Source organism: Lynx rufus, unplaced genomic scaffold, assembly GCF_022079265.1.
Source record: "Lynx rufus isolate CCGP_SWC_20201006 ecotype Redwood Valley unplaced genomic scaffold, mLynRuf1.p SCAF_1, whole genome shotgun sequence".
In the NCBI taxonomy this organism is placed as follows: Eukaryota; Metazoa; Chordata; class Mammalia; order Carnivora; family Felidae; genus Lynx; species Lynx rufus.
In genome coordinates, this window is record NW_025814823.1 from 193,604,953 (window position 1) to 193,632,093 (window position 27,141).

General features: G+C 43.2%; 1 protein-coding gene across 4 annotated transcripts in view; it reads right to left on the reverse strand.

Annotated features, from left to right (window-relative positions):
- GRIA1 (glutamate ionotropic receptor AMPA type subunit 1) overlaps positions 1 to 27,141 on the reverse strand; it is a 304,474-nt gene that overhangs the window by 16,245 nt on the left and 261,088 nt on the right. For all 4 annotated transcript variants that reach the window (XM_047073505.1, XM_047073496.1, XM_047073479.1 and 1 more), the window contains 2 exons: positions 26,062 to 26,260; positions 20,576 to 20,823 (listed from right to left, as the gene is read on the reverse strand). In XM_047073505.1, coding sequence (XP_046929461.1) covers positions 20,576 to 20,823; positions 26,062 to 26,260 — 447 coding nt within the window. The remainder of the gene's footprint in view (positions 1 to 20,575; positions 20,824 to 26,061; positions 26,261 to 27,141) is intronic.

Genomic DNA, 27,141 nt, shown 5'->3' on the forward strand with positions numbered 1-27,141 from the left:
GACATTTTAGGACAGAGAAGAACAGATTCATCACAAGGCCATGTTTGAGTCATTTTCCTGAGGCTTTCAGAACAATTTGACTTCATTTACTTGACTGCTGTGTAGGGCTAAAAGAGAAAGGCAATGAAGGGTTATGAGACTTTTAGTTGGAACCACCATGCTCAACAGTTGAACAGCTTTGGAGGACCACAGACACCTGCTCCAGTAAGTCAGGTTAGTATTTAACAGATCCCTCAGCAGGGGTTTCTGGTCACATCAATGACAACACGTACACATAACATATCCAGGGCCATCTGTGAGGGCCAAGGGAGTCCATCTAATTTTCTTTACCTATAACCCTCACTTGCCCCATTAAGACCCTGTTCAAGTGTTGCTATCAGGGTTTATGTGCTGGACCCACAGGTGCATTAGTTGGTGACTGGAATAATTTGGTTGACTGAGTTTGCCTCCCTATCCTTCAGTGCCTAATATAGTTCTTTAGAGAAGGAGGTGGACATCTTTCAGGACATAATTTGTCCCACCTCCCATTTTGCTACTTCTTGAGGATTTCTCTGTTGATGGTGCCACCTTAAGTTAAGGCTCAATTTTTATTTAACTAAGATGGGTGCCCAAATAGGATGAAAGGGAGGGGTTCAGAGGAGCTATGTCCATAGTAGGTGGCAAGGGGCATTTGATAGGAATGCAGATGGGCTATTATATCCAGCTCTCTTCCCACAGCCTCTTGCCCAATTCTTTTCCTATTATGAGCTTTCAGATACCAGTTCTACCCCACTGTTGGGTGTAGACAGTGGACAAGACAGACATTTTTATTTTTATTGCCTGTGTTATTTGTTTGTTTTTATAAGAGCTAAACTTTGGCTATTTGGTGACTCTAGTGTGATAAGAAGCATGTCGATCCCTCCCTGGAAAACACTTCTTGACTCACAGGAACTCTGTTTACTACAACTATTACCTTTTATTTATGTTTGTCAGTCGCTGGGCAGCTAACTAGACTGTAGCATATGGATCCCCAAAGGCAAAGGAGAAAGACTCCAAATGCTTGCCGTTTGCTGCCTGAAAAGGAGTTCATATTTATGATTTCACTTACCCCACATTGTGAGTTTAAATGTGGTAATTTTCAAGCTGGGAAAACAATTTCCATTAAAAGAACCCTGAAACACACCCTTTCTCTCTTTTTCTCTGTCTAAAAACAAACAAACAAAACAGAAGAGACTCTAGTCTTGACCAAACACACAAAGGGCAATGATTGGCTTTGGGATTTTTCCTTAGGGATGTTCAACACAGGGATAGAACAGCCACTGCCTAGATTTCTTGACCCCTCCCCCCCTTTTTTCTGTCTTTGTATTTAAAAATAATGTAGGTAGAAAAACTCAACATAGGGGAGGGAGGAGTACAGGGAGTAACTGAAACAGAGAACAAATGTCAGGGTTACCAAATTCTTAATTCTCATTTTTGCTGTGAGCTATCAGACCACTTTTCTGTCTTCAGAAATAAGCTCTCCCCTGTTTGTTCTCTTCAGGCACAAAATCCAGTTTGGGGTCAACAGTGGGAAGAAGTGTTTAGAGAAAGTGGACCCTCCTCATGGCACAAGTTCCACAATGGGAAATATGGGGAAAATTTATGTCCTTTTTTGGTGGGCTCATGATCTCACAATTGGTTTGAAAAAGGGACTCCTGAAAAAGCATTTAATTAAATTTCAACACTGAATGTCCCTTTCTGGGTGATTCTCTGGACTTTAACTCTGGTCCCTTATGCTGTAATCTTCTAGCTAATTGGTGTATTGGATGGGTCTCCTCAAATAGACTGTCAGTTCCCTGGAGCAGAGATGATGGTTCCTGTGTTTTTAAACTCCTCCCCACAATATTTAGTACAAGATGTTCTATACAGTGTAAAAGTGAGAAATACCTTTTTATTTATTTATTTATTGGTGAATGAATGAATGAATGGATGAAATCTAAGTGCAAAATAACCTTATGTGCCTCTAATTCAGCTATTTGGTAAACTCCTCTATCTGGAACATAACAGAAAGAGCCCAGAAAGTGTGCAAAGAAAATGCACAGGATCATAGGATGATAATTGTAGTTAACATTTATTTATTTTTTGGAGAGCTTATTATAGGCCACGGATTGTACTTAGTACTTTACATGCTTTATTTCTTTTAATCCTCACATCCCTATTTGGTGCGCATATTATTACTATTTACATTCCACAGACAAATATATAAATTGCCTAAGGTTCTAACTCCATTCTGCATGGATGAAGTCTGTGCATGTAACCACTGTGCTTTCCAGCTTGCCCCACATGAGGTATTATATGCATTAACAAGCCTGAGAAAGATTATCTAGGTCTCTCTCCCCCAACTCTATCAGACCTTTTCAAAACTTTTACTTTGCACACAGTTGTAACATCCAAGAATCTCCATTCTCCAAGCCCACAGCAGAGCAAAGGCAGCAAATGAACAAAAGCTCATGATAGGCCATTTCATAAGATGCTAATTTACAAGCTGACTGTAAGGAAGAGGCCAAATAACTTTTTTTTTTTTTTTTTTTTTTTAAGGAGGTAAATCTGATACTGCTAGATGGACAATAACCTGAGGCTATGCTGGCTAGTTCTGGTAAACCATCAACTACCTGACCCCTGATTTTCAGCCACAGGAGCCTATGGGTCTAGGGGAGTATCTGAATCAAGGAATTATCTTTGGAAGTCTTGAGAAGGGAGGAGTTGGAACCCTAGAAAGGTAGTCTCCAGGATGACCGTATACTCATTAAAATCCTATGTATTCAGACTTGCCACTGTGGAGAAGTTTGATTATCATATACGTGCAAGGAAATTGAAGTTTGGGGGGGGGGAAACAGTCCAGGGAGAGATTTCAGATGGTTTTAATTGGGCTTCAGCTTTAGGAAAGGCTAAGGACTGAATTCTGGGCTTCAGTTTTAAAGCAACCGTCTCTCTCTCTCAAAACCTTGAATTTGAGCATCTGAGGAGTATTGGATGAAACAGCCCTTGGAGTTTATACCCAGCCTGCAGCGATATGCTGTGCCTCTCCTCCCTCAAAGGAAGCTTCAGTTCTAATCACACTAGGCTGCCAGGCATCCTGTCCCCCTTCAAACACTGTGTTTCTTCCTGCTTGTCTGTGCTTGCAACTTGCTGTTCTCCTTCACTTCTCTCCTAACACCACTTGCCCTGCATTGCTACCCATGTTTTCCTTGAATTTTTCCATGAACGCTTGATTTCTCATTGACCTTTCCTTTGAACTTCCCTGGAACCCAGCAGTCAATTCATTGCCCTGCCTACCACTGTTTTATGTGTATTAGCCTTAGCCTTTAACTTGATTATAAAGGCTTTGGTGGAAAGAGTAGATGTCTTCAAGTCAACCCACCAAATATTTATCAGGGCCAATTAAGTGTTAAGTAGAGTACTAGGTACTTAGTAGGAATAAAAAACTGAGCAAGTTATAAACCTCAACCTTCAAGGAATGTACAGTCTCATGTGGGAGGCAGAAACACTTCCCAATAGTTCATGGAAAACTGTATCCGATTTTAAAATAAAGAATTATGGAAGCACCAGAAAAGGGAAGAGTTTAATTCTGATAGTGAGTGGGAGTTCGAAAACCTTCCAGGCATGCTCTGTGAAAAGGGAAGAGTGAAATCAGGAAGGAGCACTAGAAAGCAGAGGTCTGGGGAATGTGGTCACAAGGGGGGCTTCTGGGAGGTTAGGCTATAACAGCTGACTGGGTCCAAATCCTAAGCATCCTGGAATGCTCTGCCAAGAAGTCAAGTCTTCACCGCAGGCAAGGGAGACAGGGAAGGTAAAGTGTTTAAGCAGGGAGAGGACTCAGACCAGCAGCCCCTCTACACTGCCAAGCAGTCCTAAGTGAATATGTATCAATTATTAACCAATATACTGACTCATATGAGAGGAACAGACAACGTCGAAAGCTTTAACCCTGAATCCAGGGATCCAGCAAAGTAAACAGGGCTCACCTGGAAACTTGGAGACTGGTTGCCAATGGAAGAGGAATTAGATTTATTTGTGATGCTGAAGGGCAGAATTAGATCAGAGAGATGAAGCCACAGGGACACAGAATGCTGCTCAATGAGATGGTAAACTTTGGAGCTGTTATAGCTCTCAGGGAATTTATTTGCAAAGTGGCACTCTGGTGGGACATCGTTGATGGGACAACTGTTGGTCAGGAAAAGCATGGAGGGAATTCATATGCTGGATAAAAAGGATTCAATCCGTGGTTCCATAATGCTGGTTCAAAGATCCAGGCCAATTTGTGATGAAGTTTTCACTTCCCAATGGGAAAATAAGGAATGATAAGGTTGTAGAGTGAGTTTTCAGAAAGCTAAAATTTTCCATTTATTTATTTTTTATTTTTTTTAACGTTTTATTTATTTTTGAGACAGGGAGAGACAGATCATGAACAGGGGAGGGTCAGAGAGAAGGAGACACAGAATCTGAAACAGGCTTCAGGCTCTGAGCTGTCAGCACAGAGCCTGATGCAGGGCTCGAACTCACGGAGTTTGCGAGATCATGACCTGAGCCGAAGTCGGCTGCCCAACTGACTGAGCCACGCAGTCGTCCCTAAAATTTTCCATTTAAAGGACAGTCCTTCATGTGAAATTTCCTTCTTTTTTAGTGTTAACACATTGCTTCTCTTTTTATATTATGTTGATGAGAAATGGTCATTTTTTGTTTTTTTTTTTTTAATGTTTATTTGTTTTCGAGAGAGAAGGAGAGACAGAGCATGAGCAGGGGAGAGGCAGAAAGAGGGAGACATAGAATCCCAAGCAGGCTCCAGGCTCTGAGCTGTCAGCTCAGAGCCCGACGTGGGGCTCAAACCCATGAACTGTGAGATCATGACCTGAACTGAAGTTGGATGCTTAACTGACTGAGCCACCCAGGAGCCCCTGTTTCATTTCTTTTAAGATACCAGGATTCCTTGGCAAGAAAAAACATTGTCATGTGTCCCTACCACCATTTTCTTTTTTGGTGCTGTACTGGTCCATGACGCCTCTAGTCTAGGATCCACTGGACTTCTGGGGGAAAAGACTTCGAGGATCTCTGCATCTGTCCTCAAGAAGGGGAAGGACAACTATTGATGAGTGAGGTTTAAAGGCATTAGAGGGACCATGGAAGGAGAGAATTTCCTTGGACTCAATTAAAGGTCAGGTGTACAAGTGAGCATGGACATTCCAACTCTTCCTTTCATGGGACTTGAGGGTTCTGAGGACCAGGGTGCTCCCTCTGTGAAGGAGGTCCAGCCACTTCCTTTCTCCCCTTATACCTCTCTCTGAGCCCTGCAGCAGCCTCTCCTATATAGTCTTCAAGGGAGGAGTAAACCACTTCTGCTGAGGGCCTTCTTTGGTTGGATGTTTCTGCTCCTGTGCTGAGGCCAAACCAGGGTCATTTTGCTTGGAGTGGGAGCCATAGCCTCAGCAAGAACCAAAGCATGTTTGGCCTGCCTTCTTAAGGGGAAGAGTGGTTGGGTCTAGGACAGGCCTGGGTGTTTGTGGACCTGGATCCTAGACAGCACCTCTTAATCACCTACCTTTTAGATAATAATTTCAAAGACCCCTTCTGTCTTTATAGTACAGATTATGACACTGTCGGTTTGGACCATCTAGGGTAAACATCATCACTGACAGGGCAGAAAGCTAAGAGCACATGGGATTCTGCTGGCCCAGTAGCTTGGAGTGGTAGGTAACGTGGGAGAGGTTAAACAGTGATCAAGCAGATGGAAATAGCTAGTGGGGTTATGTCAGGAGCCTCAATTAAAATGCAGACATCCCCAGGTATTGTTAGGGAATACAGGTGAGGTCAAAGTTCCCTTCACCTGAGACCACCACAGGTGGTTTTCCCCTTGGAGTATACTCAAGGAACAGACAGTCCTGGGATCTCATGAGAAAGGAATGTTGGTCAGCCATTGAGTCAGCTAGAGACAGATGTTTTGCCTTTGGTTTCTGACTGTACAAAATAACACAAAGGAATTGGTTTAAAAAAAAAGAAAAAAAAACCATATGTAGAGCACTCTATTTCTCCATCTGAGGTGGAGAAAAGAATCTGAGTCTGGTTTGAGTACCTCACTAATCTCTGGTCAAGATATATGGAAAGACCTGTAACTGTGCCTCTGGTGATCAACTGGTCCCAGTTTGCTTGGAATTTTCCTGGTTTTAGCACCAAAAGTTCCACATCCTGGGAACCCTCTCAATCTTGGGCAAACCAGGATATTTGGTTACTGCAAGTATACCTCAGTTTTCCCAGTAAGATGGGAATAATTACAAGCTCCGGCTCCAGCTGTCTGTATTGTGAGGAGCAAATGAGATGACAGATGTTAAAGTGCTTTGGGGTTACTTGTGGACAAGTGGCTGGATTGGAAGTGCCACAAAAGCCACACCTCTTTGTGTTGGCACATGCTCTACCTGGTACACTTGGCCAATGTGTAGAACCCATTCATCATATAAGCCTCTGGCATATGTTGTTCTCTGCAAATCCTCCTGCAAGGCCCAGGCAGAACGCATCAGGCCTTCCTTTCTGTCCCACTGTACTTGCATACCCTAGAATAGTAAGCTCATCACACTATTATCCATTGGCTGGGTCCTCCAACCAGAGGAGTTCTTTAATGGAACCCAGCACAATAGCTAACAAAAGCTTTTTGATGAAGTTTTTTTGAATGAAGAAGTTTTACATTTCTGAAATATAGTTGTATCACAACAATATATGTTGTATTACCCAAACCCCCAGAAGCTGCATACTAGTTTTACATGTGTGATATCTATTTCTGACCCTGTAGCTCTTTTTTTTTAAGGTTATTTATTCATTTTTGAAAGAGAGGGGGCACAAGCAGGGGAGAAGCACACATACACACACACACACACACACACACACACAGAGAGAGAGAGAGAGAGAGAGAGAGAGAGAAGGAGACACAGAATCTGAAGCAGGCTCCAGGCTCTGAGCTGTCAGCACAGAGCCCGACGCAGGGCTCAAACTCATGAACTGTGAGATCATGACCTGAGCTGAAGTTGGATGCTTAACTGACTGAGCCACCCAGGCGCTCCAGGCCCTGTAACTTTCTTTGGGGCCCTTTGGCTAGCATCACCTGGTACAGTGCAGAGACCTGGATGGGGACCGGAAGTCTGGCCCCTCCAGCAGGGGTGCTACGGACAGAAGGTATTTCTGGAGGCATGCTTGATCCCCAGCCTGCCCCACGTCGTGAGAAGCAGTGCACTTGCAGCTCATAGTAAACCACATCCGGTCCTGTAACACAGAACCATTTGCCAGCAGCCCCGCCACAGGGTCTGTATCAGACACTTCAGATGCTTGACAAAAGATAATGGAGGGAATGAATGAAAGCCTCCCTACAATTAACAGAGGGGGTTGAAAACACCATTCTGGGCAAGAGCCAGCCCACTGGTCTCATCTCAGCCACCTCTGGTTCAATGAAAGGAAGGAAAGCTGGGCCTATTCTAAGGACTGGCCACCAAAAGACAGACATCAATGTGAACAGAATGCTGAGCAGGCCAGCAGGACCATTATTTTCTTGTGGACTTTAAAATACACAGGGTCATCATGTTGGAGAATGGTCTCCACCAGTGACAGAGAATGGCTCCTGAGGGAGAGAGGAACGCTGATCTCCCAGGTCTCCCACCCTGGGCCCAAACTTGTCTCTAGCTCTCTTCCCCCTCCCCCTTTCCACTACCACCTCCAGCCCCTCCTCTGTTCTTTCAGCAGCTTCCCCCTCCCATTTGTCTTTTATAATGGGATTCCATGAGCGATTTCATTTGAGGGAATGATTCCCTGCTGCAAACAGCAATAGAAAGATAGAAAAAGAATGCATGAATTACTCTCCCCTTCACTCTTGTACTGTATGCTTGCTGGGTCTTTTACCTGAAATATCTTTCTCCCCGTCTTGCTCGTATATATTCTCCCCACTGGTTTGGGGCCCTGTCTGGGGACTGCTACCTCCTCTTGGGTGCCTCCCCAGACTCCCACCTGAAGGGTGGGACATTAATCCCTCCCTGCATGGTTTTCCCACTGTGCCTTGTTCATCCATCTACTGATCTATTGATCATCTATCATCTCCGTGGGATTTCCTCTCTTTTTTGTATTACTATTAGTTGGTACTAGCCTGTGTCTCTCTATTCCTCTCTTAACTGTGACCAACACTCAACGTTTGAACAGTGCATGCAAAAATTGAGATTTCCAGTTTCTTTGAAAAACCAGATCTGGCAATGTTCTGACACAGCAATATATTAAATCAGAACGGAGTGGAGCCTTTTCCCTCTACATAGGCATATATTCTTTTGTTCACCAAGTCCCCATCATTTTCTCTGATCACTCAGAGACTGTCACTTATAGGATAATGTGGTGGATAAAAGAACAGACTCTGAAGCTGGACTGCCTGCATTCAAATTCAGGCTATGCCACTCACTAGCTGTGTGACTTTTGATAATTTACTTAACCTCACTATGCCACTGATTTATTATCTTAAAAATGAGATTCTTAACAGTACCTACTTTGTTGGGTTCTTATGAGGATTACGTGAATTAGGGAATGCATCTAAGGACTTAGAGAGTGCTTGCCATATATAGCAAGTGCTCAAAAAATGTTAACCATAATTATTATTTGTCAGAGTGTTTGCACTGTTATTTTGTTAGAATAGAGAAAGAGTGACTGTACTCATGGGTCTATTAAAAATAAGGAAAACATGTAAGAGTTTAATGCAAATCCATTTTACTCATTTTCTTCACCTGGCCCTTGGGGGCATTTTTGTTGCAGCCCCTGCATTAGATAGTCAGTCTTAGGGGTCCCAATGTCATAATCATCTTGCTTTCCTTAAGAGCACTTACTTTAGTGCTTTGAAAAATCCTATGCCAGGAATATTGATAAAATTAAATTGTGTGATCATAGTCCTGTGCTTTCATCTGCTGCCTTTAGGATGTGCATTAGTAATGGCCAAAGAGACTCATGAGTTAGGTTGGTTGGTTTGGGGCACCTGGGTGGCTCAGTCGGTTAAGTGTCTGACTTCGGCTCAGGTCATGATATTGCGGTTCATGGGTTTGAGCCCTGCGTCAGGCTCTGTGCTGACAGAGCTCAGAGCCTGGAACCTGTTGCATATTCTGTGTCTCCCTCTCTCTCTGCCCCTCTCCTGCTCATGCTCTCTCTCTCTCTCTCTCTCTCTCTCTCTCTCTCTTAAAGATAAACACTTAAAAAAAAGAGTTGGTTTAATTTATGTTATATAGTTATACAGTAGAACTAGTATTTCCTGGTTCTCATGAATCTACACAAGACCAGACACATCAACTGATTTTATGACATACTCAGAAAGTCACCATATGGAAGTTGGCCAGGTAGAAATCAGTCAGTGGGACAATCGACAATCAATAGGAATTTTCTACGTGCTAAATTTTCTACTAGGTTCTGTGGGACAGTTGGCCCTTGGTTCACTGGACCGTACTTTGAAATATAGGTAGAAAGAAGAAAGCAATAAGAGAAAAGACACCAGAGTGGGGACAAGTTGTGGTGTTTGTAAGCCACAAGTAGCCTGGGCTTGAATAGTGCTATGGATTTTTTTGTCTTAACATTCCTCCAGAGGAATAAATTTAATTCCCCTCAGAATAGAGAATATGATTAAGAGGTCATTATGTTCTTTTTCTGCTCGATGTGTGTGCTGAGGAGGCATGAATAATCTATGCAAATATGCCTGCCTGACTTTCTTTTGTTTGGAGACTCCCCTGACTCCCTACCTCCGGCTCCTTAGGATATCAAGTCAACTCTGCTTAGGGATTCACCTGGGATTTGCCCCTTTCCTCCCTGAGGCAAAGGCTGCTTAGATGTGATTACCAAGCCCATGATCTCAGCACATGGGGTGATTCATAAAAGTTACTAAAACAGATGACCCAGAGTTTCTGTGCAGGGGTTCAACTCAGGGCCATCCCTTCCCCTTCCTTTCTGCTTGCCCTCAGAAATCAGGATTTGCGCGGGACTTTTCTACTTTTAGGCATATGGATGGAAGCAAGGTGGCCATTAGCTGACCTTTGGGGGGCACTGAGAGAAAAAGAGAATAAAACTGTCCATTCAGATATTTCTGTCTCTTGGTATGCTGAAATTTCACGCATTATGATGTAAAGAAGCTGAGAGTGGTCTGGCCCAGAGAAGGCAATCACCACTTGTTTGGATCAGATCCCCAAACCAACAGAATAGATGGTGAGTGTTGAGGGGAAGCAGAAGGGAAAGGAGAAGTGGGGGAGGAAAGGGGGTTAATGGTCAAGAATTCCTTATGCACCATGTAAAGCTTATAGTAGGAACCCCATTTGGAAGATGAAAAATCTAAGACTCTGAGAGATTAAGTAATGATAGTTAACATTTCTTAGTCACTTGAATATGTGCCAGGCACTGTACTAAGCACCTTATATTATCTAATTTAATTATTTAACAACCACCAATGTGAATGCTAGTGTTACCTCCAGTTGTTGTATTTGGGGAAACTGAGGAAGGTGAAGTAACTTGTCTGAGCAACTCTTGTCATTAGCTGGCAGACCTGGGATTTGTCCTCAGCCCTGACTTTAAGGCCCTAACAATCATCTGATGGTCCGTCCGTACGGCTGTTTGCTACATATCTAAGATCTGACAGGTTGTAAATATGGGAGGCTGGGTCTGAACGAGAGTCTGATCAACACCAAAGCACATTCTCTTCCCACACCCACAAACCCTGAGTGGCAGGACTGGGACAGGTACCCAGACCTTCTCCCCCTTGCTCTGCCTTTGTATAATAGCAGCTGCCTTCTTGGAAAAGAACACTGACAAGTCTGAAAGAAAGTTGCTGATGAGAGGGAGAGAGAGGGGGGAAAAAAAGATGCTATTTTTGACAGCAACAGCCTCTTAAAAGAAAGCAACATACAATTTGTATACCAGCGGGAGAAGGTAGTGCTTCAGCAGGCAAATCACAGCCCGTGCTGGGTCGCTGTTCTTGCCGTGGTAAAGGCCATTCATTTCCCGGGTCATTCATCTCCCCAGATCCATCCTTGCCACCTCACTCTGTCTGCCTTCCTCCTCTTTCTCTTACTCTGTGTCGCTCTGCCATTTACAAGCTTCTCAAGCAGGCATGGTAAGAACAGAGCCGTAACAGGAGTAAGTGTGCATTTGCCTTTGTGGTTTTAACACAGTCCTTCAGAATACACCTGCACCACGGATCTCCATCCCAGCCTGGTGCTTCAGGAGGGAGTGCTCTGGCTGTGGAGGCCACCTGGTGTCTCATTTCCCCTCATGTTTTAAGGATGCCACCTTAAAAGGTGGCAAAGGCAGTGAGGGGTGTCTTCATTAGCACAGAGGTGGGAATGTGGAAGGAAGGACGGTTCAGGAGTCAGGGTTTATGCTTCAGCTGCATCCCACAGATCACGGTGAGAACCTGGGCAGAATGTCACCTCTCTGAATCTTAGCTTCCTAACTCGTGAAAAGGAAATGATAATGCCTAAATCAAAAGGCAAGAGGAGGGTTCATGCCCGAACAGTGCCTAGGGCACTGAATGCATAGGCATTGCCCAGCACACAGTAGGTGGGGAAGGAATGAAGTTTCCTCCCTCTTTGTGCTGATAGTACAGTCAATCTAAAATGGTTAGCTCTTCTTTGGTGAAAGGAGTCCAAAGCACTACAGCGTTTTTTGAGAGGCGTGAAAATCTTTGGAGGTGTGTTAGGTGCAATCTGTCATGGGTCAGTGGGGAACCTTAGCTTACACTGGATGTGTCTTCTTCCATTTTTACATGTGGGGCATTGGCATCACCTGGTGCTACGGCCCCATCCTGGGGACAGACGGATATGTGTGGCCTCCTAATGCAAAAGGGAGGAAAGGGCTCCCTGGGGAATTCAGGGCTACAGTGAGCCACTTCCCTTTGCAGGACCATGGCTTTCTGACTTGCAGGACTAAATGCAATTGTACATGTGTGAGTTGGGGGAGGGGCAGTACCTGATCTTTATCCTCTGAATCATCATGTCTTCCTCACAGTTTCTGTCCTTAGATCCATTTTTTTTTTTTTTTTTTTTTTTTTGCCCAGTGGCCAAGAAGAGGTCTCAAAATCAGGTTGCCCGGCTTGAAAATCCAGCTCTCCAATTTCCCCACCAGGTAATCCTGGGCAGGTTTCATAACCTCTCTGTGCCTCAGTTTCCCGAACTATACGATCAAGGTGAAAACAATACTACCTTCACAGGGTTGTGAGGATTACATAAGCTAATGCACATCAAATATTTCATAGAAGCTCCGGGGATGAGTCAGGGCTCAATAAATGTTAACAATAGGTCTCATCATCACCACTAAAATGCTAAATCAAGCCCTCATCACCCCACTGCCTGGACCTTTGCACTGGGCTGCCTTGCAAGTCTCCTAGGAGGATTTCTCGGTTTGCTCTACAACCCATCCCACGTGTCCTGACCTGAGAAGCTTCTGTATTGATGCAGCACTCCTTTGGCAGACCTCCAGTCTCCTCTCTCTCTCTCTCTCTCTCTCTGTCACACACACACACACACACACACACACACACACACACACACACACTTTCTGTCTCTCTCCTTCTCTTTGTCCCACCATCCTTTTTTCTCTCTCTCCCTTTTTATCCCCCATTCCCTCCCTCTCTCCCTTTCTCTCCAGCTCTTCTGAGGATGCAGGCAAATCCAGCCTCTCTGCTCAGAGAGCTTTGTCTCTGATCAGGCCCGACCTGGGTCACAGAGTTCATGGGGTTACCATGACAACAAGCATCCCTGGCTACCCATCAGGAGACAAGGACCAATTGAAAAGGCCTGTCATTGCCCTGGGACATACTGTATTTATTCTCAGCGGCAGGCCCTGAACAGTACTATACTATGGGAGGAGGGTGGGAGGGAGGGAGAAAAAGAAATATCAGGGTTTTATTTTTTTAGTGTGTTCTCTGTGGGGGAGGACCACAAATTGTTCTCAGAGACATTTCTAATGCAGCCGGTGCTGGGGGGTGAGGCTGATGCTCACGTGCATTTCTGATGAACACAGTGCGTTTCACAGAGAAGGGAAACATGTTATCTGGTTCACAAGTGACTTTTTGGTAAGTCTAATGGGAAGAGGAGAGGGGTGGAGAATTAACATTAATGAGTACCCTCTGTGACAAGCACTTCGTGCTATTTCATCAAAACTCAGAGCAACGGCAATGAATTATTATTACTCCAATTTTACAGAAAAGAAAACAGAGGCTCATAAAGTTATAATGACTTACCAAGTGAGGTCAACCTGCTGGTGAAGTAATGGCCCTTGAACCTGAATGAAGGTTGCTTGACTCCAAGGATCATGGTTTGGACACCATTCAATGTAGTTTCCCTGTCATGCTCCCATCGTATTAACCTTCCTTCTCTTTCTAAGCCGCTGCCTTCTCAGACCTTGTCCATCTCTCTTCTCTGACCTCGAGCCCTGTTTCTCAAAATGGACTGCTGTCTGCCTATAACAGAGTTGCCCCGGGACTTGTTAAAATTGCACATTTCTGGGTCCCACCCTGGATCTGCGGAATCAGAAATTGCAGGAACAAGGATCTAGAAAGGAGCATTTTTAACCAGCTTCCCAAGATAATTTGACACGTACTGCAGTTGGGGAATGGTTCTTTAGAACAATAGGTTTAGCACCACACAAAACAGCACTTGCTTATTTGTTTCCCAATTACATTCTGGGTTACTGTGATTCTCTAAAAGAGAACTCTCTTATGGTCTCTGTAGCACTCAGATCAGCACTAGGCAAAAAAAAAAAAAAAAAAAAAAAAAAAAAAAAAAAAAAAAAAGTTGTTCAAGAAAGGCCCACCGAACTAACTTGAAGATGTCATTCATGTCACGAGGTCCTAGTATGGAGGTGGGCAACTAGACGACCCTCAATCCCTGGAAGTGGGAACGCTTCCCACAAAACCTTATGTTATCTCTTCCTGAGTCATGGCCTTCACCTCCCTCCTTCAGCCATATGCCAATGGAGACAGACAGTTCTTAGTAGATACTTCCCAGAATAGGGTTGTGTGAGGGAGAAAAATGTATTCAGTCAGAATACCAGTGTGACTAAAATGTTGATGAGCAATCTTAAACTTATGTCTGATTAAAAAAAAACAACACCAAATACAGGCAAGATACAGTCAGTGCAATGGGGAAAGAGAAAGGTGATTGGGAGCCTCCACCATTCTTGCTGAAACCCTCCCAGCAATGCCTTTCTGAACCTTCTAGGCACCCCTGAGGTAAAAGTGAGGAGATGCCAATAAGTCTTTTGGGAGGTCAATCCCATATCTGCCCACTTTCTGTCTGTGCCAGAATCAGTTTGTACCTGGTCAGGCCTTAGGCAAGAGCACAAAAGTCTCAAAAAGCTCGCATAACAGACTTCTTTTCCAAACTACTAAGACTTAAGGTAGAGGTGATGTCTGGTGAAGAACATAGAGCCCACCATTTCTATCTGTCGCCATCCCATTATGATCTGTAACCACATTCATCCTCCCCTACCAGAATAACTGCAACAGCCTTCTAAATGGTCTCTTTGCTGGCGATCCTCCTCCCTGTGACTCACATTGCAAACCACTGCCAGGATCATCTTTGGGAGCCTGTTTGGTCCAGGATCCCTCTACATCAGTGGCCTTTAATGGCCCCTCCTGACACTGAATAAAAAATACAGAGACATCTGAAATCCTTCACAGTATGACCTCAGCCAATTGCTTCTACTTATTAATGCCTTCTTTAGTTAAAGTGGATCCTTTGTTTTTCCTGAAAGCAAGCCCCTCCATTTTCTCACCTCTGCTCATTTGGTCCCCTTCATCTGGAGCGCCCTCTACCCATTCCTCATCTATCACAATTTCTTCAGGCCTATGTTGAATGTTATCTCTGCCACAAAACCTTTATAAATCCTTCCACTCAAATGTTGACTCTCCTCCTTTTGTATGTTGCTGACTCTTATGGCACTCGGTAGAACAGCAGGCCCTGTGTAATTCGGCTCATGAGGTCTTCTTGGTGACACAACATTTAGGGGCTGGGACTGCATCTCTCTCACTGCTCCCCCCTGAGGTGTGTACAGAGGTCTTTGTGGGGAGATATTCAGAAAGGAATCTGTGAAACTGAATGGAAAGCACAGGGAGTGGATATCAGACCCTTGTGGGTACCCATCCACCATCCACTAAGCTGTAGGAGGAAGCTCCCATCCCCTGGCCCATACATCTGGCATGGACAAGACACATGACAGAAAACAAACATGTCATGAGCGCAGAGACCAGAAAAGACTCCATGTAACCACGGTCACAGTTAAAGACCAGATTTTGACCAGCGTCCTGATTAGGGTATAACTCAGCAAATCCATCAAATTCCTGGTAAATGACTTGTGAAGGAGAATCATTAGTTGAGGTTTTAACTCAGGCCAATCTGGTGTGGCTTCCTTCTTGGGTTGGTAAAACATGGGCCATACCCCCATACTGAGCAGATTTGAGTACACTGTCTCTAACTGAAGGGATTGTTCATCATAATAAAGAAAGGAGACTTCACTTGGGACCAGTAAATACATTCAGTTGGCAATAAAAGGGACCAATAGATCATAATTAGTTGATTTACCAATTGCCTTTCCCTAGTGACTGGCATTGGCTGAGCAGGTCTTTATCTATAACCTAAGGGCTTCAGAAACATAATTCAGCCCCTTGCCCAACCCCAGACATGCAGTGACAGCCAACAAACAGCATCTGTTTCAAAGAAACACCACCTGTCCAAATGGAAAATCAAGCATGGAGCCACTTCGCTTCATCAGAGTATTTGTTTCCAGAGCAGAAGAGACAAAAACACCATTCTGTCACTAACACAGCCTTTTAACACTCCGTAGGGACCATGGCCTGGCTTCTGCCAAGTAGAGTTGGCAAGTTTTAGAGGAACAGTTGGACCTTAGATATCAGTTCTCTGACCTTCTGAGACAGAGCTGGGTGATCTGCCTTGGAGGAACTTGGAGCTTTTTTTCGGCAGGCTGGAAGGGGGTGAGTGCCCTGTAGGTATGGTAAGGTCTGGCTTTACAGGGAGCAAGTGATGGAGAAAGACTGCCAGGGAAGTCCTTTTTAATGCAGGTACAGGCACTGAACCTGGAGCACATCTGCCTATGAGGGGTACAGAAGCGCCACTTTTATAGGGCAGAAGGGAAGTCTGTAGCAATGCCTGTAGTGTGCTAAAGCAACCTTCTGTAAAGACATCTTTGCAGAAAGAGTTTGCAGCTTTGTGAATGGCTGAACAGTGTTGTTAAAAGTATTTCCTGTGATTCTAAATAATTTGAATTAAAATTTATTTCTACTGCCATATTGTCTTTAGCACATGTAAGCTCCTTTTAAATGGGGACCAGAGGAAATAGGTACCATCCCTTACTCTTTCCTCACTTTCCTCCTCTGCCATGAAGAATGCTTTCCCGGGACCAAATCAGTGATCCCAGCCTACTAAGATGGCTGGAGTAGGCACATGGGTCTTTGTGACATTTGGGTTGCCATGACTCTTGATATTTGACTATTCCTTGAGAAAATAGCACCATTTGGGGCATGTGAGGCCAAGATATGATGGAACCCTGGCTGAAGTGTGTGTGTGTGTGCGCGCACGCTCACATTTTCTGTGACCATTTTGCAATTCTATGTTTCATGGAATCTCTACACTATTCATTGCTAGAATGATTCCTTTGAATGAAAAAATGAGAGGGAGAATTTCACAGAGGGAAGAGGGATTTTCCTAGGTTAGAAACTCATGGCCATCTTAGGATGAACATTACTCTTCTATTTTTGAGTCAGGAAACCCCATCGTTATCATAAAAGTTGCCACTGGAGCAATTGGAGCACTGGGGGGAGATTTGGGAGCATGCGGCCATTATTTGGGCCACATGACTTAAAAATCAACCATCAGTGATCTATATTTGGAATATGTTCCTTTTCATTTATTTTTCCCTTGCTCTTGCTTTCTTTCCCAAAATCCATAAATAGCTTGTTATGTCTTACAGAGATGTAAACAACAGAATTAGGGTCTTCTTTATTAAAGTTGAATTATTTTCAACATTTATCCCAAAAGAATCTATAGGCATGCAAAATCCACAAAAGCAGTGTTACTACTCAAAAAAGTGGTATTTGGTGCATTAAAATGACCATCTACTCTTGTCTTTTGTCTTCACAGTGATGAGTGGATACTCTGGGTTCCAAATGTCTGCTTTTTAATTTTTTTTTTAGTTGTGTGTTATTGCTTGACATGTGAGAATAGGTACCGGGAACCTGGCAGTAAAGCCTCCTGCCTTTAATCATGCTGTCAGTCATAAAGTCCAGTACAGCATTAGAATTAGGTCACAGGCATGGGCTCTGCAATCAGACTACCTGAACTTGAAATCTGGCTACTTGCTTATTAGCTGTTTGTGTCAAGCTAGTCAGGTAACTTAAATCTGTTCCTCTGGTTTTCATCTGTAAAATGGGGATAATGGTACTTTATAGGTATGAGGTTTATATGAGATGATGGACATACCATAGCATCTGGCATAGAGTAGGCATTCACTCAGTGGTAGATTTTATTATAGTGCAAAGTCATTTGAGTGCCAGATGACCTGAGTTCATGTAACTCAAATATCTAATATTTTCTGAGTCTGTCATCTTGTTCCAGGCATCTGTATGTAGGATGGATGGCAGAAGTACTCTATTGATTAGACAAATAATGTCACCTCTCAGTGCCTTTTTTTCTTAAATTCATATCCATGTATTTAGATCAAATAATATCCTTTACTCATAAAGCCTTAAGTAAACTGTAATATTGCAGCATCATTGATGTTCTCAGACATATAAGAGCTCATTCTCTACTCTGGGCCTTTCTAGGATAATGTTGTATAAGCTTCTGAGATAAAAGTCTCTTCCTTGCCCAAACACTCTCTTTTGGATCCCCTTTGGACTTTGTCTAAACTTGTACAGAGAATCTTTTAAGTTTTTTGAGGCAAAGATGCATGATTGATAAATACCAGGCCATTTGGTTTCCCTTCATTTGGTATATTCAGTTATATTTGCCCTCCTAAAGATACCTTTGTTTCTTAATTTTCAGACAGTTAACTTAAAATTCTTCAATATATTTTCATTACTCTTTAAATAAGGACAAAAATCCTTTACAAAATGCTTCCCTACTTCATTCTCCAATCTCAACTTAACCTTTTCTCCTTTTTATTACCTGTTCCGGGAGCACTTGGCTTCTTTTAGTTCATCGACAGTACCATGATTTCTTACCTTAGAATTTTTGCACATGCTGTTCCCTTTGGCTGGAGTATTCATCTCTTCCCCTCCTCTTACTTTACCTTGTTAACTCCTATTAACCTGTCATATCTCAGCTTGAGAAAAAAGCATGCTTGGAAAAGCCCTCTTGGCCACATTCCATCCATCCTGCACACCAGATTAGACCTTGTTATCTCTGAGTGTGTTTGAGATCTTCTTTGTCTCTATAAGTTCTGCAGTTTCAAGTGGATCAGCTGCTGATTTTCATCTGCTTGGGACACATAACTTTGGAATCAGGGTATTAATGTTTTCCATAAATACTGGAAAGTTCCCTTTAAATACTGCCTCTACTCCATCCTCTCTTGTCTCTGGGACTCACAGAAGATACACCTGGGATTTTGTTTTCTCTTTCAGGTCTCCTAACCTCTTTGTCAGGGTTGCTGTCTTTTTGTCTCTCTTTGTGATATTCTGAGGAATTATCTCCATTTTTCTCCCAGTGTAATAATTTTCTCTTCCACTTTGACTAATTTGTTGTTTACCCCTTCCATTGAGATATTATTACGTCCCTGAATTCTAATTGGTATTTTTCCAAATATGCCTGGTCCCTTGTGACAGTGTCTTTTTCTTTTAAAAATATTTTCATTACTTAAATACTTTTAGATGTACTTCTCATTCTTGTTCATGTGGATTGTCACACAATTTACAACTCTGCCTTGCTTATGGCAGCTCCTGAAGAGTCGGCTTATGCATTTCACTCTGGTTTTGATGACCTTTTTCTGTTTTGGCCTTGGAATTTCCTAATTTTCATAAAAATGGCTATTTGTTATAACTTTATCCTGCATATTTAGGTTTTATAGTAGGAGTATTATTCTGCTGTATGGCTGGAAGTAGGTGTCCTCCAGGTCTTTTATCAACTACCACCTGTCATAGTTGTCACGAACCATCAAACAACAATCACCTGTTGAATAAGTGTCTTCCCTGCAATATCAACTACCACCTGTCATAGTTGTCATGAACCATCAAACAATAATCACCTGTTGAATGAGTGTCTTCCCTGCAAGCATGTAATTCCATAGGCGTAGAGACTGTCTGGCTTGTTCAAAATTGTAGCTCCAGGTCCAAGCCTAGAGCCTAGAACATTGCAGGGCTCAATATTATTGAAATGAATGAAAGATGTGGAGGCAGAGGTAGCCCTGGATGTCAATGTGGGTTAAGAGCCTCTCTTCATCCTTTTGCAACCTTTTTAAACACTTCTCATCTTTCTTTGAGCACTACCCTTCCCTAAAATTATTTAATCCCTCTGTAAATTGACATGATATCAGTGAATAACAGGTTATTTCACAGTGCGCTGCTTTTAATTATCTTCTATATAGATTTGAACTCACAATCACCTTGGACCTAGGAAGGGCTGGGATGAATATCCTCTTTTTACAGATGAGGAAGCTAAAGGTTGGAGAGATGACAAGACTTACCTTTGGTAAACAGTAGTAAATCCCAGTATTAAATCTATGTCTTTTGATCCTGAGTCTATAGGACTCTACCTTAGCTGTTTGGAATGAGTACCAGAACTTCTTTATGTGAGAGTAAAGTCTACTTTGCTTCTTTACTGAACTACTTATTTGTTTGTTTGTTTGTCTTAATATTTTTTGAGAGAGCACAGTGGGGGAGGGGTTAGGGGAGGGGGACAGAGGATCCAAAGTGGGTTCTAACTCTGACAGCAGTGAGCCCGATGCAGGGCTCGAACTCACAAACCATGAGATCATGACCTGAGCCAAAGTTGGATGCTCAACTGACTGAGCCACCCAGGTGTCCTTGAACCCCCTTTTTTCTTGCTAAAGAAATCAGTATTGGGGAAAGAACGGGTACTGCCATTCATGATACAGCCAGAGCCTTTAGGGCTCAAACTACTTGACTTTCCATTTGGACAACGTGTTTACGTTTCTTTTAGACAAACATTATAAACCACCTTCTGTCAAAGAATCCAGGTTGCTGGAGAACTCTGTTCGTAACCTACTTGGATATGAGAGTATCTGGTAAAGGATGGTGTGTTATAGATCACACAACACAAACACAAGTTTCACTGATGTTTAACACATTTGGAGGGGTAAGGTGAGGCATGGGGAAGAACACATGGGCAGCGACAGTCATAGCAAGCTGAGGCCCCCAGGTCAATTCCAACCTCAGGGCTGAAGATCTCAGGTGACTGGAATCTTCCAGGCTCACTGGTGTCCAAGAAGAGCCCCCGTGACAGCTTGCATTGTGGCACTGGAGCCCTGAGGCAGACACAGCAGCTTCATTCCTGAGGTAGGGAGGGGAGAGGGAGTACCAAGGAAGCAAATCTTGGCTACTTACCTCAGGGCGGACCCCTTGGGTGTTGCAATGCCATAGCCTTTGGAATCCAAGTTACCTCCCACCTTCATGGTGTCACAGGGTTTCCGCTGCTCAATGTATTCATTCATGGTAGACTCCAGAAGGTAGGCGTATTTGCCTTTGGATTTCCTCACTCGGATCATTCCTTCCTCCGTGGTTCGCACAAAAACTGATGGTTCTGCTGACTTCATGTATGTCCACATTTTCTCAAACACGGCAATTTTAGACCTCTGGCAGGGGACAGGAACAAAGCTGGAGTTAAGTGCTGGCTGTGCTTGGAATTGAGGTGGCACACACACTAATGAAGAGCTGAGTGTAGCTTGATCACACATTCATGAGTGAGATTAGCTCAGGAAGAAACAAATTATGAGTGATTGCAAAATAAGAGGCTCTAATTAGTACCAGTAGGTTCCAAAGTACAAATATCTTGCAAATAGAGAATGAACAGAATAGCTCAGAATCTTTTATTTACTGCTGAATTATATTCTCCTTCTATATGGGAAGAGTTAAGAAATGCAACCCTAATCTAGCTTCTGAAGACATTATAGAACCTATCTATTACTCAAGAAGGCCATATTTATATTGCCCAGAAGAAAAGGAGAGCTTAATATCAGTGGAATATGATTTCATTATTGGTTCCCCCAATAATAAAAACATTGAGGAATTCTGGATCATGAGTCATATTATAAGACTGACCTTGGAAGTAAATTGTCTGATAAAGCTAATAACTTGAGACCTAATACTGTCACCTGTTTATATTTCAAAAGCCTCTCAATCTTGCCAAACTGTTTTCCTCCCCTTGTACTGAACTCACTTTGAAACGTCCCTTCTTTGGGACTTTGCCTAGGCTATTTACTTCTCTTGATACCCTGGTTCTCTCCAGCCACATCCTACTAGTCATTTCACAGGCCAGAACAAATCCTTTGTATTCTGAGGCCACCTTAGTTTCAAGGACAATCATTCACAAGCTCTAGTGGGCACCAGAATCCTGTGCAGAAATTGTAAATATGGAGATGTCCTGTTCTAAACCTATAGATTCTGATATGGCAGGTTTGGGGTGGAACCTAGAAAAAAACTTTTCTTCCAGGAGTTCCCCCAGATGATTCTGATTTGTAGGCCTCTGGGGCTAAAAAGAGTATTGTGAGGGCTGATGTTCCTCTAGGACACACTCACTGGACCTTCAGGCTAGACTGCCAAGATTGCAAGGCATGCTTGCTTGTGTACAGGTCTTAAGTATATGGATGCCATCTGAGGGAGGGGGACATCTTCCCTTCTGTGAGTCCTTCACAGAGTGCACCCTTACACATAGTAGGCCCTTAGTCAAGGCCCACAACCCAGGACCACAAATCATCCCTCTCATCTAACATGGTCTTTCTAAAGAGTTTCCTTACCCCAAAGGGTAAATGTATTTTGGGGGTACGGGAGTCTGGCTTTGAAATTGGACACATGTTATACATATATAAGAGGCTAATGTTTTAAAGAGTGCTAGAGTCATGAAATTCATGTAGACTAGTGGTTAAAACACAGATTACAGATTTATTTAGTATAAAATTATACACACAAAATGTCATTTTTCTTTGCACACAAATATCAGTTTTATTTCTTTGATATCAACATCAAGTGTTGGCAAAATATTGATAAACAGTTAAGTTGTTGTTTGAGCCAAATGATCTATAGAGATATTTGGGCCTAGAAAAAGTCTGGTCTCAATGGAAAATTAAGGGAAATAGTTACTGAGAATTTCAGGGAAGTATTTGGTAGAGTGAATCTATAATTAGATCAACTAGGTGATGCGCTTTAAAGTATGGTTGACCCTCTGGAAAGGCCACTGGACTGGGAGTGAAGAGCTTGGGTTCTAGTCTTTCCTCATCTGTTCCACGAGGATTTGGGGCTTGGGGACCTTTGAATCCCTTGTGGTCTTAAAATACCTGATTCTTTACATGAAAACACATCATTCAAGCAACAATGTATGAGGAAGAAGCAGAAGAAAGAAAGGAGAAAAGGGAGGGAGAATTTCAAAGTTAGAGGAGGATACACCTAGAACCAATCAGAACATCTACAGTGTACATCTCTTCTCACTCAGGAAACAGAGAAATGTATAAATTCAGCTGTGACCAGATTTACAGATGATCTTCCAGGCAGAAACCCAACAAAATACTCAGCAGGGCAATGGCAAGATGCAATTTGACCTGACAAGATGGCCACGGCAGGGAACTGGGCTGTTGACAGGTAGAGCTGAAGAGCCCTCTGGGCAACAGTATGCAGAAAATTAATATGTCCTCTCGGTCTCACCCCTGTGCCCCAAATGCCAGGGCTGTGCTCATAGCTGCTCAGATTAGGCTATCAGGAAAATCTCATCTCTAGGGATGCGAAGGCAGCATGAGTGGCAGGGAAGATTGGAAACATACTTGGGGTATTTGTTCTTGGATCTCTCCTATCATCTGCAGCTCTCACAGCCCTTCACACATCTTAATTAAACTGTCGATGGAGGATTCAGTGACTCTGGATTGGAGCTGCCAAGAAGCTCTGGGCTGCCATGGGGACTAGAAGCCATATTTTTTTAGAGACTGGGGTAGAAGAATACATGTGTCACCATGCTCTTCTCCTGCCTTATAAGGGTGGTAGGTGATCTTGTCTCCCCATCCACCAAAGTCCTGGTGGGAAAATTCTCAAGGTCAAAGTTACAGAGATGGAAGGGCTCATGGGGCATATCTTGTTAGTGCTGTCTTTCTACCAGTAAAGAAACTGGGGCCCACAGTGTGGCAGTGAACTGTCCAATGTCATGTACCTTCCTAGTGGCAGAGCCAGGAATAAAACCCTGGTTTCCTGATAGCACCTAGTGCCTTTTCACTGTAACCAGCTGCCTCCCTTATTTTAGGCTTTATATCTTACTAGCTGTGGGACCTTGGACAAATAACAACATTTCTGAACCTTAGTCTTCCTCTCCTGACAATGTTGATGATGGTACTGACTGCATAGTGTCGCCATGGATAGTATATGACAACAGATGTAAAATGCATAACCCAGTGCCTGACACATAGTAGGTATTCTATAAGTGGTGCAATTACTACTACTAATTATTTCCTTTATTTAGGTTTTACTTTAGGATAAGAATGCCCAATACATGGCTGGCTTGAGACCACTTTCCCTTCCTATATATGTGAGGGATATTGACATCAGTCAAGGAATTCTTTCACACTGTGCCCAGATGTGACCTCAGAATCCCCTGTCAACATCGAACTCCAGGCCACTACCGTTGATCAGAGTTAGCATATGAACTACAACCTATTGTCACGAATGTAGTAGACCTAGTGAGTGCCCAGAGCTTGTAGAATACACACTGTTTTGTTTCTAGATGCCTAACAGTGTCCTGTGGATGATAAATAGAAATATGTCAATTGACATAGTGATTAACAGAGAACTTTCAAGTCCTAAGTCCTAGCTATGCCTCTGAGTAGTTAGAGCATGACCCTTTTCTTTTCTGGGCCTCAGTTTCCCCAACTACAAAAGGAAAAGGTTAGACTAGATTTGATCATGAGCTCATCTAACAACCTGAATAATCTTTTTAAAAAATCAGCTAATCACACCACCTCATTAGGACAGTGTGGTTCAGCGTCAAGAATACTTTGGCTGGAATGAAGAAACAGAATTTGTGTTCATCCTCAACACTTGCATTATGATTCCCTGAATTTCAATTTCTTATTCACAAAATGGACATATAACTCCTGTTCTACCATAGGTCATAGGTGGGACATAAATGAGACCATGGATGGAAGGTGTTTTGGGGATAGTGACATGCTCAGATATTGGGGATGAGAACATGAGTATGTAATGTGTAAGTGAAGTGGCTGTTCCCCAACTTCATCAGCAAAGCCAGGGATATAGGAATGGCTACCTGGACAAATATGAGACACCCCCTTCACACTTTGGTTGCAGGCTAAAAATTCTAGAGAATTATGAGATTGCAGGAGGTTTTTCTACTAGCTGGTTGGTTAAGCTTAAGCAAGTCATGTCTCTCTCTAAAACGATAGACTCTGACCACATGACCTCTAAGTCACCTTCTTGCTCCATTATATTGAAGTAGATGACATTAGCCTTGGAGACTGGGTCAGTGATGGTTAAGACCTTGGTCCCCTTCCTGCTTGTCATGCAGAACATAGAACCCACAACCAAGAAACTGAGCACACTCTGTGGGTTCACTCGGAGTCTGGGGTTTTCTCCATAAAGTTGCAGTGAGAACCTGGTAGGACTGTATGGGATCCCTGTCCCTTGCCTGAAGCAAGGCAGATACTGGCTGTCTATTCTCCTTCTGCTACTTACTACCTGTGTGACCTCAGGCAATTACTTTGACTTCTCTGAACTTCACATATAAAATGGGGAAAACAAATTTCTAACTGTAATGACAAGATTAAATGAGGGTGTGCTGGCACAAGACCTGATTCATAGCAAATGCTAGGTAAGTGTAGCAATTATTTATCATTTTTCCTTCCTCAATACATGGTAGCTCCATGTACTATTTCTTCAACTTCCAGGAGGAACATGTCTAAAGTCCAGGGAACTACAGGCTTTTCTGCTTTGGGGCATTTGTTCAAGTTGTCCCCTTTGCCTGGAATATAATTAGCCAACACAGACCTGACCTAGTTTCATGATGCCTAGAAATATTTTCTAATGTTTGTGGCTGTAAATCCCTACCCCTTCTTCAAGATGGCTCCCAAATGCCTGTACCCCAAAGCCCTGTACCCACAGAGCCTTGTGTCTTAGATGCCTCATCTCTTCTAATATCATAATGACTCGTTGAGGTAGATATTATTCTCCTGACTCTATAGATGAGAAAATGGTGTGAAAGAGGCTAAGGGCCAGAGAACAAGTAAAGGGCAGAGCTAGGGTCTGGCCCTAGGTTTGGATGACCCTAGGTTTGTGTTTCTAAGCTCTCTGCTCCTCTGCCTTCACTCGCTGCCTCTGGCCATAAGACCTCTCCATCACCTCCACTCTCACTTCACATTTTCTCTCTCCTGGCACTGTTAAATAGACCGCCTGTTCCAGTAATCATTCCCCATATACCATCTCCTTATTCATCAAGTCTTCAAGGAGAGGACATAAAAGGGCATCAGGTCTGGACCTTGTCCCTAGGCCGATACTAATCAATTACTAATTAGACTGCAAGTATGTGTGGGAACAGGGAAGGAACTGAATGTCATATCCTTTGCAGCCCTCAGAGAAGTTGGCACAGACTTGGCATACGTAAGGGGTCTGATTCAGTGCAAGAGCTTTGAAGTTATTACAAATATAGAATTGTAGATTTCTCAAGAATTTGTAAGAAGCTGAGAAATGCTCTGAGTTTCCCTGACTTGTACTATGCTAAGCAGTTGCTCTGGTTGACTATAATCACATGCTCCTTAATGAGGATATTTTAATGACAGTAGTGGTTCCCTTTTGTGAAGGTGCTCTAGGACAAGGGATATTCCTACCCTGAAGAACTCCTTAGTGGACCCTGCTTCCAGTGTGCCGTAAGCGATTTCCGTCTGTTTCGCTAGGTCCTCAGCACTCTCGATGGGAGACACCATCCTCTCCACGGTCAAGAAGGCAGCCAGGTTGGCTGTGTATGAGGAGATGATGATCAAGGTGAAGAACCACCAGACACCACCAACGATGCGGCCAGACAGGGACCTGAAGGCCAAAGGGAAGAGGTGTCAGAAGCATTGACATCAACTGCATAAGGCCATAGGGAAGGGCCAAGGGCCAGCCTAAGCCCCGTCAGCAGAGCTGTCAAGCCCTATTGCACCCTTCTCCTCTGTCAGCTAGATGTGATAATTCAAATGTCAGAGAGATTCATGTTGGCATTTTATTCCTTATTACAAGATAAGGACTTGTGTGGTTGCTGTCCTTCATGGGTGATAAAATCCCACAGGCATATATTCACACCACCTTTGCACATACATATACATCAAGACATGTGCCAACAAAGACAGATATGTCAACACTTGACCACAAAATCACAAATATGTACAAACATTATCTATCTATCTATCTATCTATCTATCTATCTATCTATCTATCATCTGTCTTACAAACATCATTTTAAATGCAGCTACATATACACCAAATGTTTGTGCACACACATATGAATTGCAAATGCATTTACACACATGATGCACACATTTGACCATGTTCAGAAATGTTTCCAGATTGCCTTCTCATTACTCTTCTTTTGGCCTTCAAAGGCCACCAAAGTAATGGACCAGAAGGAAAGGAAGGGAGAATGTATTGGAGGCAGAATGTGAACAGCTGTACTTCGGCCACTTTGGGGAAATGTCACTGTTGAGGGCAAGTACAGTTCTCCCCCCTACCACAGGGAAAGAGTTTGGCTGAAATAAAAGACAAAGCATATTTTGTACTGGATCCAAACAGCAACTATGACAATCACAAATGAGGTGAGAAATTGTTCCTTGATGTTCTTAGATTCCTAGACGCCTCTCTTATGCCCAACAATGAGGAGAGACATGACTAGTCAAGAATTCTATGATCTTTCAGATTTGGCTAGGAGGTTT